Source organism: Apium graveolens, chromosome 2 (assembly GCF_009905375.1).
Source record: "Apium graveolens cultivar Ventura chromosome 2, ASM990537v1, whole genome shotgun sequence".
Lineage (NCBI taxonomy): Eukaryota > Viridiplantae > Streptophyta > Magnoliopsida > Apiales > Apiaceae > Apium > Apium graveolens.
In genome coordinates this window covers 80,153,234-80,165,008 of record NC_133648.1, presented here as the reverse complement: position 1 = coordinate 80,165,008, position 11,775 = coordinate 80,153,234, and the positions used below count along the sequence as shown (strand labels likewise).

At 35.7% G+C, this 11,775-nt stretch overlaps 1 protein-coding gene across 2 annotated transcripts; it reads right to left on the bottom strand.

Annotated features, from left to right (window-relative positions):
• Positions 1-2,711: 2,711 nt before the first annotated feature.
• LOC141705995 (uncharacterized) lies at positions 2,712-9,741 on the bottom strand. 2 transcript variants are annotated; one of them, XM_074508845.1, is made up of 8 exons: positions 9,316-9,741; positions 5,728-5,955; positions 5,537-5,594; positions 5,056-5,381; positions 4,872-4,929; positions 4,610-4,738; positions 4,038-4,150; positions 2,712-3,820 (listed from the first exon to the last, which is right to left on the bottom strand). In XM_074508845.1, exons 1-8 carry the CDS (start codon positions 9,334-9,336, stop codon positions 2,939-2,941), a joined length of 1,815 nt encoding a protein of 604 aa, XP_074364946.1. In that variant the 5' UTR covers positions 9,337-9,741; the 3' UTR covers positions 2,712-2,938. The 2 variants fall into 2 exon arrangements, with proteins under 2 accessions (XP_074364946.1, XP_074364947.1); XM_074508846.1 differs by having other exon boundaries at positions 5,728-5,952.
• Between the last annotated feature and the right edge of the window lie 2,034 nt (positions 9,742-11,775).

Sequence of the window (11,775 nt, the reverse complement as noted above, 5' to 3'; positions counted from 1 at the left end):
TGAACTACGCGCCCTTTCGTCAGTTCAGATCTGTTATTGGCTGCGGGATAGTCGGCAGCCGAACCATATAGGGCCCGTCCCGTCCGCTCGGGGCGAATGGAAGACGTTCCCACCAAGCTGTTGGATAAGGGGTCCCAAGAATCTGGAGGACGGTCTGCTCGGTCCATGTCCCTGTATCAGGAACAGAGAGACATTAGTCCATGTACTCGGATTAGCAGATAAAAGAAAAAGTAAAAACCCGAGTACACGTCCCAGGACCGAACGAACCAGAACCCCGGAGGCTGTTTCCGAAATCTGCTCCTGAGGCAAGCCCGCCCGAAGGATGTTCTTGCCTACAAAGCCTTTCGCAAACATCACTCCAGACCACCTATTTAAGCCCTGGGTTGGCTCCCGAAAGGCGTTCTAAAACCAGGAAATCCCAAAGAACGTTCTTGGTCAGAAAACGCCTCGCATGCCATCTTTAAACCCATGGGGCCCCCTTAAAGTGGAAAAACCCGGAGAAACCTCTATTACCTACCCAAAAACCCCAAACAAATACAATGGCACACATACAAAACCCAGAAAAACCCCATGAATCCAGAACCAAACCACTGTCCACATGCAAACTCCCTAAAACACAGAAAACTAGCATGCAAATTCAAAATTGGGAAACAAGGAAAGAGACTTACTTATTTGGAGATGTTCTTGGATTGAAATGGGATGATTTGGGAAGATGGAGTTGTTGTTGCCCGTGATTGAAAGATTCACCGCAATTTGTCACTGTGTATGGAGAAACTAAAGTGATAAAAAGAAAATGAAGCATACAAATGGGCTTATATAGGCGCCTAAAATAAATTTAGAAAAGCGACGTTTGGGGGTTTTTGAAATGGACATCCCAGATCAAGACGGTTGACATTCAATGGCTGAGATTGAGTCATGGAATGACGTGCCAACAGCTGTCATCAATGCACTGCAAGTCCCCACAAGCTTGCCACGTGTACGACCGAAGATCGAGGCGTAACTAAAGCGATCGGCCTAGGGTTCCTGCACCCCAATATGGGCCGAGACCGGTGTCCGTCGGCCGGCCCGAAGGCCCCGCCGAAGGACAGGGACATGTTGGTTATAGGCCCAATAAGGCCCATTGAACGGAGGCCCATTAAGCGGTTAAGCTACTGGGCCGAAGGACCTCCAGGCCCGCGTAACGAAGGCCCACGGAAGCCCAGGCCGAGGCCCACTACTCGCGGACCGTTGGACAGAACAAGGGACATAACGCCCCCTTTTCTCTCCCTCCTTAATGATTTGTAACGGATGAACATTCATGGCAGGATTGGGTATAAAAACCCTTGTGAAGTAAGACAAAACATACATACATTCAACACTCTACTTCTCCTGTATTACTACCCTACTTTTACAGCCAGATTCTGATTCTCACACCGGAGGTGAATCGGGGGTACAAACCCTCGCATTCTCTTCACTTTCAGGTACGGCCGAAGCCATCTTCAATCCAGCCGAAGCCTGTTCATGCGACCGAAAGGATCTGGGCGTAACATTAACCGTGTAATATTTTCCTCTTTAGTATTTCTTCGGTTTCTAAAACCAAAATCAAATCGATAAAAATTCGAACATAGGTTTTCGAATTAAAACCAATGGATGGTTGGGTTACGGTTGTCGTATTTGTTTTTTAAAAGCAAAGCTCTGCCTTTAATATTCATCTAAAACATTAAAGAAATATACGAGGTCAATGGAACACCCAACTTAAGGGTAAACAGTATCCGGAGGCCATGAAATAAAACTATAGACTTAAGAATCCAATTCCTACATAGTGTAATACATATGCAACTTTAAAGAACATACATAGATATATAAAGCTACCTAGCTTGCTGTTTCAGGATTTCGCTGCATGTGGAGGAGCTAATTGGTGGCGAGGGAGAGATTACCTCTGGAATGGCCTTAAGGCCTGGTTTCCATGCTGCAAACTTCCTGCATATATACTCATCACTTATTTCAGAATCACTACTCAAACAACTCGATAAATTCTCGGGCTTTGTCGTGTTTGATGTGCATACATTTGTGCCATTATAATTAGATTCATTAGCTGGCCTCAAAGCTTTCGGTACAATTAATTGTTTAGATATGGCAGAATTTACCAGACTCCTGTATGTAGCATCACTTATTGACAATCCATGAGGAAGCAAGAAGTACAAGGAGTTGCAGTTTAAGGTAGAATTCTCGGACAGGACTGTCCTGTCGGAGCAGCAACGTATCACTTTGTGAAATGGATTGGAAGCCAGAACATCATATACTTTTGTTCCCGGTTTGAATTCTATAGCTTCGCCGTTTTCTTTCATAACGGTGACATTGTCCTTTGAAACATCCGGACTGCAGATGTTGCATGACTGGGAGCTTCCCATAGCAATCGAGATATAGAAAAACTAGATGGCAAATTAAATGATTTTGTAACGATGTAGCATTTTGTTGATTAATGATTGACGCTGTTACTTCATTTATGTGCATATGCTACCGGTTATAACAAGAGATATACTGTCATAACGTTGTCGCTCATTGTGGTCAGCTGTTGTCATATTCATTTCCCCTTGTTATTTTCGTAAAAACCCAGGAGGTTAACTGTGATTAGCTTAGTTGATGTACAGAACATCCAAGTGAAATGTCATGTATATCGTATACGTAAACGTTGGGATAGTTTTAAATCGCTAATTTATCATCGACCTCACTGAGAGAGGGATCCTAAGATCCCATAATTAGACTTGTATTACTATGTGCATGTTTATTATGCACCAAATACAGAATATTATATAGCATAGTTACATGGAAAGTATAGCGGACATAGTCTTATTGTGAATGCGGTCCTAATACAAGAACGCCATCAGAACTCAAGAAAAAAAAAGGAAAAAAATGTTCAACCCCAGATAAACTCTGCCTTTTATTTCTCTCTTAGTATCTAGCTAGCTTCATCAGGAGAAAGAGGCTTGGTTCTGAGCTGCAGTTCCAAATTTGTGTACGATTTTTGTGCCAAAGGCAGCTGTTGTGCACTCCGACCAGCATTAGATGTGGTTTGATGGTTTGGGACAGAGGAAGAGATTCCTGTATCAAACAAGTTGCTGAGAATAGGCAGAGGCTGCTGTTGAAATCCCATTTGCTGCTGCTGATGGGCACCCAATCCATGTTGATTTTGCAACTGTGAGTTTGAATCATGGCGTTGTAGTTCATTTAATGGAGTAGACTGATGTCCACCCCATACTCCATTACCTGAGCCAGAGGCAGGGAACATTCTGCTTAACCTTGATGGCCTAACAGGTGTTGAAGCAATCTGCATCCTTCGTGGTTCATAAACAGTTGGAATTTGATAACTAGGACGCACAGAGTTAGCATTTAAGACTGCAGCATTCCTGGGAGGCAAACGGTGCTGCTGCAGGACCAATTGATTATGATTATGAGGGGGAAAGTGCACATTCTCTCCTACAGATCTGCGGAAAACATCAGTTGATCTTTGAATCCTGGATGTGTCAGGGAGAGAAGAAATGTAAGCACTGCCTGCTGACAAAGTGCCCACACTATCAAAAGATCTCATAGGCCTCATGTCTTCTGCAGAAACTGACTTTCTTCCACACCCTCTCTCCATGATCACACTCTTTCCCTTGGGATCCTCAGAAAGTCTCCAGGCGCTTGAAGGCTGTTGGGGAACTGGAGCCTGGAATCCATGCCCCGTTGTTTGAGCTAAACTTAGTAGTTGAAGCTTTTTAGAAGCAACACTTTGAGCAGTCGGGCCCAAATTCTTTGCAAATTTTAATAGACTTTCTTGGTATCCTATGTGCGTATCAACCTGTCAAACACAATTGATTATGAATCTAATTACTCGCAGCCGCGACAAACAAACGTCAAAGAGTACTGGTTTACGAAACAAATCCTACCTAGCTCTTTACACTCCAATGTACCTTATCTAAAACTAGCCATCTATATCAATAGATCCATGCACTGTTCACATCAAGCAAATTTAAGCAAATTCAATGTGCATTTCTAACTGAGTATGCTGAACTTACCAGTTCAAACCCTTTAGAAGAATGATCAAAAATTGAAGGGGGTTTCTCATTTTTGCCAAGAAAATAAGTCTGCCTCCTATTATTGAGGTCCCCATCTTCAATTTCTTTGATATCTGTTCGTTTCATTGTGGCAGAAGAGAGACAATTTTTTGTCAGCAAACTTAAAATTCAAAGGACAAATTTACAAAACAATGCAAGTTCATAACCACTAAAAATTGTACTTATCGTATATATGAATGGAATATCTGATATACCAACAATAATAAAGAATAAATCTTACTAAACGGTACACAACTTATAGCAAAAAAGTAGTGAAACAAAGGCAAGTAGAACACTTGAGTTTGCAGTTTGTAAATGTTATTATGTAAATAAACGGCATTCAGTGTAATGAATCAACATCATCCCTCATTTGCTCTCAACTCAGTAGAAAACTGTTATCTATATACTTCTTTTCATTCTTTTGTGCATGTTTTTGTTTAGTGGCCTAAATGCCAATTATATTTAAAACATGACTGGCGCTACAAGTAAATTTGTTTCTACGTTAACGTTACTACCTTGCTGCACAAGGGTACCTGATTTTCTTTTCCTCTGCCTGGGAACAGAGCGCGAAGGTCTCCCAGTTAGGGCCTTTGATTTCCGACCACATCCTTTCTTAGGTGATGTTTTGGATGATACTGTCTCTACTGGTGTGATCACAATATCTGATATAGAAAAACAATATTGTCATCATATTGATACAGGCTTAAGGTTTGCAGACTATGTTTGTATATTCTAGCTGACACTAGTTAGGCAGTTAGCTAATGTTGTTTAACAAACATGAAACACGGATCTCACCTCTTGTAATAGTAGCTGGAGAAATTTTAATATCTCTGCGTTGTTCTTCCAAGCGAGCCTGTGTGATTTAGGCACACATAATCGATGAAATAAAATCAAAATTTGATTGCATATATATGAATATTCCGAAAATGATGACATAAACAAATAGATATTGGTAGCTACATTTAAAGTGCGCCATTACCTTATGACGGGAAGTCACTTGTGAAAAGATACTAGAAGCTTGCGCCTGTCTCTTGCCTTTGTCAAGTTTACTTTGTTTGTAAACTTCTAAAGAGGTCCGCATTTTTGTCTTCCTTCGTGCATAAAAGTAATCAAAATCAATTCGAAAACTTGTATCATCTTCATTATCGATCACAGCACTGTCCAATTGATTATTGTTATGAAGATTTTCTTCCACTGGCATTGGCTGATCTACAACTACAACATTCTGTTGGTGGCTGTTTTCAGTGGAGGTCCAACAAGTCTGCCACCTAGTATTAGGTTCCTTATCTGTAATTTCTTTGACACCTGTACAATTTATAACGGTTGTAGACTTGTAGTCATTTTTTGTTAGTCCACTTGCTAACCAATTCATAGAAGGACAATTTTTCAAAACAATGCAAATCAGAGCCACTAAAATATCTTATGGTCTGCAGATAGTATGTGTGTGTAATGGATCTCACCTCGAGTAAAAGTAGCTGGAGAATTTTGAATATCTCTCTGTTGTTTCTCCAAATGGAACTGTGTTATTTATGCACACACGATCGATGAAATAAAATCAATATTTGCTTGCATGTAGATGCATATTCTCAAATAGAGAAATGGACGTAAACAAATAGATGCTGCTGGCTATATTTAAAGTGCACACCATCACCTGATGATGTGAAGTCAGTTGTGAAAACATATTAAAAATCAGCGCTTTATCCCTCCGTCCATAAGCATAGTTGAGGGAAGGTCTTGCAACTTCTTTTTCTTGGTCCTGCATTTCATTATTCTCTACCTGCACTGGCTGATCACCTGAGGTGCAAGCGATGGTTTCCTCTTTTTCGGGTTTCTTTTCTCCTGTGTCTAACTTGGACTCCAACTCTTCCTTCTTGTTCTGCTATTCATCATTTTCAAAGTTCAGTCATCATCTCGCTCAAAACATATATTATATGGGTTAAATGACATTTTGATCACTTAACCTACTAAAAACCTGAAATTGTGTCATCCAACTCAAAAAACTTTCAGTCACATTATTATAATATATATTAAAAAATTTCATTCAGGTCATTGACCGTTACATTTCGTTCAAAAATACACGAAAACCTGACTAAGTTTGGTGAGTTAACTTAATAAATCCACCACGACATGTACAGTTAGCTGAAGTGGCGGTTTCGTCACTCAACTAACTCCATACTTGCAATCGGGTTATCAAACTCAAGAAGATTTCATTCAGGTCACTGACCATTACATCCATTAAAAACTGAAAGGAAACCGGACAGAGAGATCTCCAATAACACCTATTTTCTCTCTAAAAAAATTCAAAACTTATAAACAAATGCAACAAATACACACACAACAAATAAATGACCTAAAGATATATATAATGACAATTGATTGATAAGGATAAATTTTTGTAAATGAAACCATTGATGATAATGTATGTATATGTTGTAAAGATGTGTCAGGAAGAGCCTTTGCTCTTCGTCCGGTTTCTTTTCAATTTTTAGAGAATGTAATAGTTAGTGACCTGAATGAAAGTTTTTTCATTTTAAAACCAAATTTCAAGTCTCCATTATGTTGTGTGATCAAGCGCCACTCAGTTGACTATACATATCACAGTCGATTTACTCAAACCAAGTCATCAAACTTAGTCAGCTTTTAGTCAAATTTTTAACGGAATGTAATGGTCAGTGACCTGCATGAAATTTTTTAATAGTACAATGATGTGGTCAAAAGTTTTCTTAATTGGATGACCCCATTATAAGTTTTCAGTCATTTCCGTGGCCAAAACATCATTTAACCTAATATTATATGTACACATTAACATAGAAAATAAAGCAAATCATATTCATCATATGCATGATGGGGTGTTTAGATCGAAAGGTACCACATCAAGCACAAATCATATACAGTTAATATATAATTTTAAGAAACTACCTTTTTATGTAATTTCGAGATCAAAGATAAACAACTACTGTTTCTAGCAAATCATTGTAATTAAATATGTGCTTACTGCAAATAATATGTGCAGTTTCATAATTGACATGATCAACTATCATAAAGGATTGACCCACAGTGGTTCTTCACATTGACAAACACATTAAAGAAGTATGCATGTTTCTGCATAAATGTAACTAGCTAATAGCAGATAAATGCATGGATCACATCTAGAATTTTCAAAATTATTATGTTGATCAACGTGATATACCGAACCCGATTTTCTGAGGAATCTCTGGTTCTAGTCCTCCCGCTTTTAAGTGTCTAAATTTTGTTATTTGTTTGTTTTCTATGTTCATCTTCTTCTTCTTTTTTTACGCCAAGTAAGAGCTGATAAAAAAAACTTTTCTATATTTATCTTGATTGTCTACTCATTTGAGCAAGTAGTTTAAAATATAAAATATAACCCTCCCTTTAAAACTTTAAAATTTTGAAGAGTTGGTTATTTTACGATTACAAAATTGAAGTGCTATATCTATAATTTCAGGTACATTATCCAAGTCATTGTTGATGGAATTCAAATGTATAAGGGAGTCACTTATTATGAAAAAGACTTATTTATTTACTAATTTTAAATTTGTATCAATGAGATCATGTGTTGTTGATTAAGTGATACAAAATTTCAGTTTTTAATGAACGGATTTTTTGTGGTGTGCCATGGGCGCACAATAGAAATGATGTGTCAAATTTTGGTTAGTCTTTCAATCATAAATGTTGATGGACCCTCTGCATTCACACCAATTTCACCGATAAAAATACTATAAAATCATAAAAATTAGTGCTTAATGTGTGCCTATAGGCACACACTAGAAAAACCCTTTAATAAATAGTTAAGTTGTTAAAAAAATTCAAATTATTGACTAATTTAAGTCGCTTTAGCAATGAGTGACTCATTTGACAAAATTGGACCAAACAAGTAATGATTTTGATAAATAAACTCTAAAGTCTCTACTTAGTTCTTGACTTCCTATTATCGGAAGAAATACAAAATTATTTCTTTAAAGTTAATTTAAAACTAGTCCAATCACATATTTACCATGATTTTCAAGTTATAATATGCCATAAAATTATAATCGATATACAAAACAATAAGTTATCACCTTATATTAGATTTCATGTTGGACCTATCTATTCTAACCAGTGGTTAAGATTGTCAAACAAGTAGAGATAAAACTTAACCTCAAATAGGTTGATTTAAACTCAAATCGAGAATTAGCGGTATTCATACATTAGGTTGGTTGGGTTAAAGACATTTTAACAACCTGGTTCAATTGAGTGGTTATTTTTTTGACAAAACTAAAAAAAATCATAACCTAATTTAGTATATCAGTTGTAGTTAGTATGGTTCAATTTGGACATGTTAAATGGTATGATAAAAAAACGTTTAAATATTACTCCCTCCGTCCCACCCAATTCTTTACATTTGAGAACGGGGCTCGACACGACTCTTATAAAGTGTAGTTGCCTAAATTTTTTTAAACTTTTTTCTTTTAAATTAAAATATAATGTTCGAATTTTTATAAAAAAATTATAAATAAATGATTGAATTATAATTTATAGTAGACTTAAAATGTGTGTCAAACATGAAACAAAAATATGTAAAGAAATGAGTGGGACGGAGAGAGTATATAATATCGCTCATTCTGATAATCAAAATAAAACTAAAATACTATGATTTTTGTGCTAATATTTAATTTTAATAAATATTATAATCTTAGTAATGAAAATTATGTTGTAAGTCATCATAAATTGTAATCATAAATTCATAAATGTAATTATGATATTTTCTTTTATAAATGGTTGTATTATACATACACACACAAGTATATATATGTATATATATACATATAAATTTGTGTGTGGGATGTATGTATATATATATATATAATTGTGTGGGGGGTCGGCGAAAAATCATGAAACCCGTACCCGATCTACTCAATTAATTTTGAATCAAAATTCAGATTTTTTTATCATTCTGATCAGTAAAAAAAAGGTTAGGTTGGTAAAATTTTACCGGGTTAGTGAATTCATGAACACCTTTACCAACAATTAGATGAAATCGATTTCATTTTTATTTCTAAATATTGGTCGAGAATTGTACAAAAATCAGTTTCACTAAATTAATAAACAAGGTAAATATCGATTACTACTTAAAATGGTCTATTAATTTGAAAAACTTAATTTTGACAGATTAAATACACTAAATGTTTATGAATACAATGGATGCTAGATTACGACAGTAAAATATAAGGCAACTTACTAAAGACATTTGTGCTTGCATTGCTCTTTGATTTCCGGAAACAGCGTCAAAATAATAACCCACTCCGCTTAAAAGATTCCCCTCTTAAAAGATTGTGCACAACTATGTATGAGAAATAAATTGATGCAGAATTGATCCTAACTCTTGAGATACCAACCGATGATGGTTAATATAGCTGATTTGAGGCTTTTTACTGTGAAGAAAATTGAACGATTTTGTCTAAAAATATAAATGTTGGGCTAAATTTCAGTGAATATGTAATTTTTTTGATGATTTGCAGGTTGGTTTTGATGTTTCTCGCGATGGTAGATTTGGGAATGATTTAAATTTTTATCTCCAGTGGTGATTCCATTGAGTAATTTTTTATCCAAAATGGGGACTCAATTGAATATATAGGAAAATTGATTTCTTTAATTAAAATTTTAAAGTATTTAATATGTGTATCTGCATGTAAATACACATATGAATGACACTTATTATAGATATGGAGATACATAAAGGTAATGCTTACCCGAATACACCCAAATATTCTCAACAAAATGGTTTATATATAGAGAAACGTATACATGCATCCGTTTATAGAAACATTCTTATCTCTACATTTGTAACGGTTGTTATGATAAGAGTACAAATTCAAGCTTCCATTTTTCCACAAAGATGACGTGTTCATTCACATGGATATTCATCTACCTTTTTTGGTTGTACTCGCATTTAATAAAATAAATAATAATAATAAATCTGTATTATGAAAATAACTAAAGCACTACTAATTTATAGAGCATATAAAGGGTAGGGGAAAAAGACTTTCATTATCATATTGATGTATATCTCAAACTCATAGAAATGGCTCTATATATAGACCTATAATTTTAAGTTACTTGGATAGTGAAAAGCCAAAGGTTGGCTAATAATGAGAGGATATAAAAAGGTGAGAAACACAAGGGTCATCCACACATTATACGTAACACTCCCCCTTGATGACACGTACTTACATTATGTCTCGTTAAAATCTTACTAGGAAAAACCCTGTAGGAAAACCCTAGTGAAGTAAAAAGAGTACATTGTTGTACAAATAATGTCTTTCCTCATTTTAACATAACTACAAGATGTCCCGAAGTTTACGCATTCTAATCTTATATACTAATTTCTCGAAAGAAGATGTTGAAAGTGCTTTTGTAAACAAATCTGCTGGATTTTTACATGAGCGAATTTGATAAACATTAATATCTCCCCTCTGCTGAAGTTCGTGAGTAAGAAGAATTTTGGATCAATGTCCTTTGTCCGATCTCCTTTAATATAGCCTTCCCTGGTCTGAGTGATACATGCTTCATTATTTTCGAAAAGAAGGATATTGGATCCTTTATTAACTGAAAGACCACATGATTCTCGAATATGATGGACTAGAGCCCTTAACCATACACATTCTTGACTTGTTTCATGAAGTGCTAACAATTCAGCATGATTCGAAGAAGTTGTTTTGTAGATCGCCAAGATATTGCAATATCTCCATATGTGAATATATAACATGTTGGTGATCTTCCTTTGTGTGGATCAGACTGATATCCTGCATCTGCATAACCAACTAATCCACTTTTAAGTCTTTAGAATAAAATAAACCCATATCCATTATTCCTCGAAGATATATGAATATTTATTTGACACCAGTCCAATGTCTTGGAGTTGGAGCAGAACTATGTCTTTCCAAAAGGTTAACAGAAAATGCAATATCAGGACGTGTACAATTGGCAAGATACATCAGTGCACCAATGACACTAATATATGGTACTTCAGGACCAAGAAGTTATTCTTTGTTTTCTCTTGGGCAGAATAGATCCTTATTCTTTTCTAATTATCATAAAACCATGGGTGTACTCACAGGATATGCCTTATCCAAAATAAATCGTTTAAGAATCTTTTCAATATATGAAGACTGGTGGACAAAGATTCCTTTAGATAAATGTTCAACTTGAAAACCAAGGCAGAGTTGTATTTTACCCAAGTTCTTCATTTCAAACTCTCTTTTCAAATATCTACTCGTTTCATGAAGTTCATCTAGGCTCCCAGTGATGTTTAAATCATCAACATATACTGCAATGATAGTAAACCCCATTTTTTTCCTTTTAATGAAAACACATAGATATATTACATTATTAATATATCTATCTTTCAAAAGATATTCACTGAGACGATAGTATAACATACGACCCGACTGTTTCAATCCGTATAATGATCTCTGCAATTTAATTGAGTAAATATCTCGGGGTCTTGAACTATATGCTTCAGGAATTTTTAATCCAGAAGGGATCTTCATGTAAATATCACTATCGAGTGACTCATACAAGTAGGCAGTTACAATATCCATCAAATTCATTCAGAGCCCTCCTAGAATTGATAAACTTATTAAAAATATGAATGTTGTTGCATCCATTACCGTGGTATAAGTTTCTTCGTAATTGATTC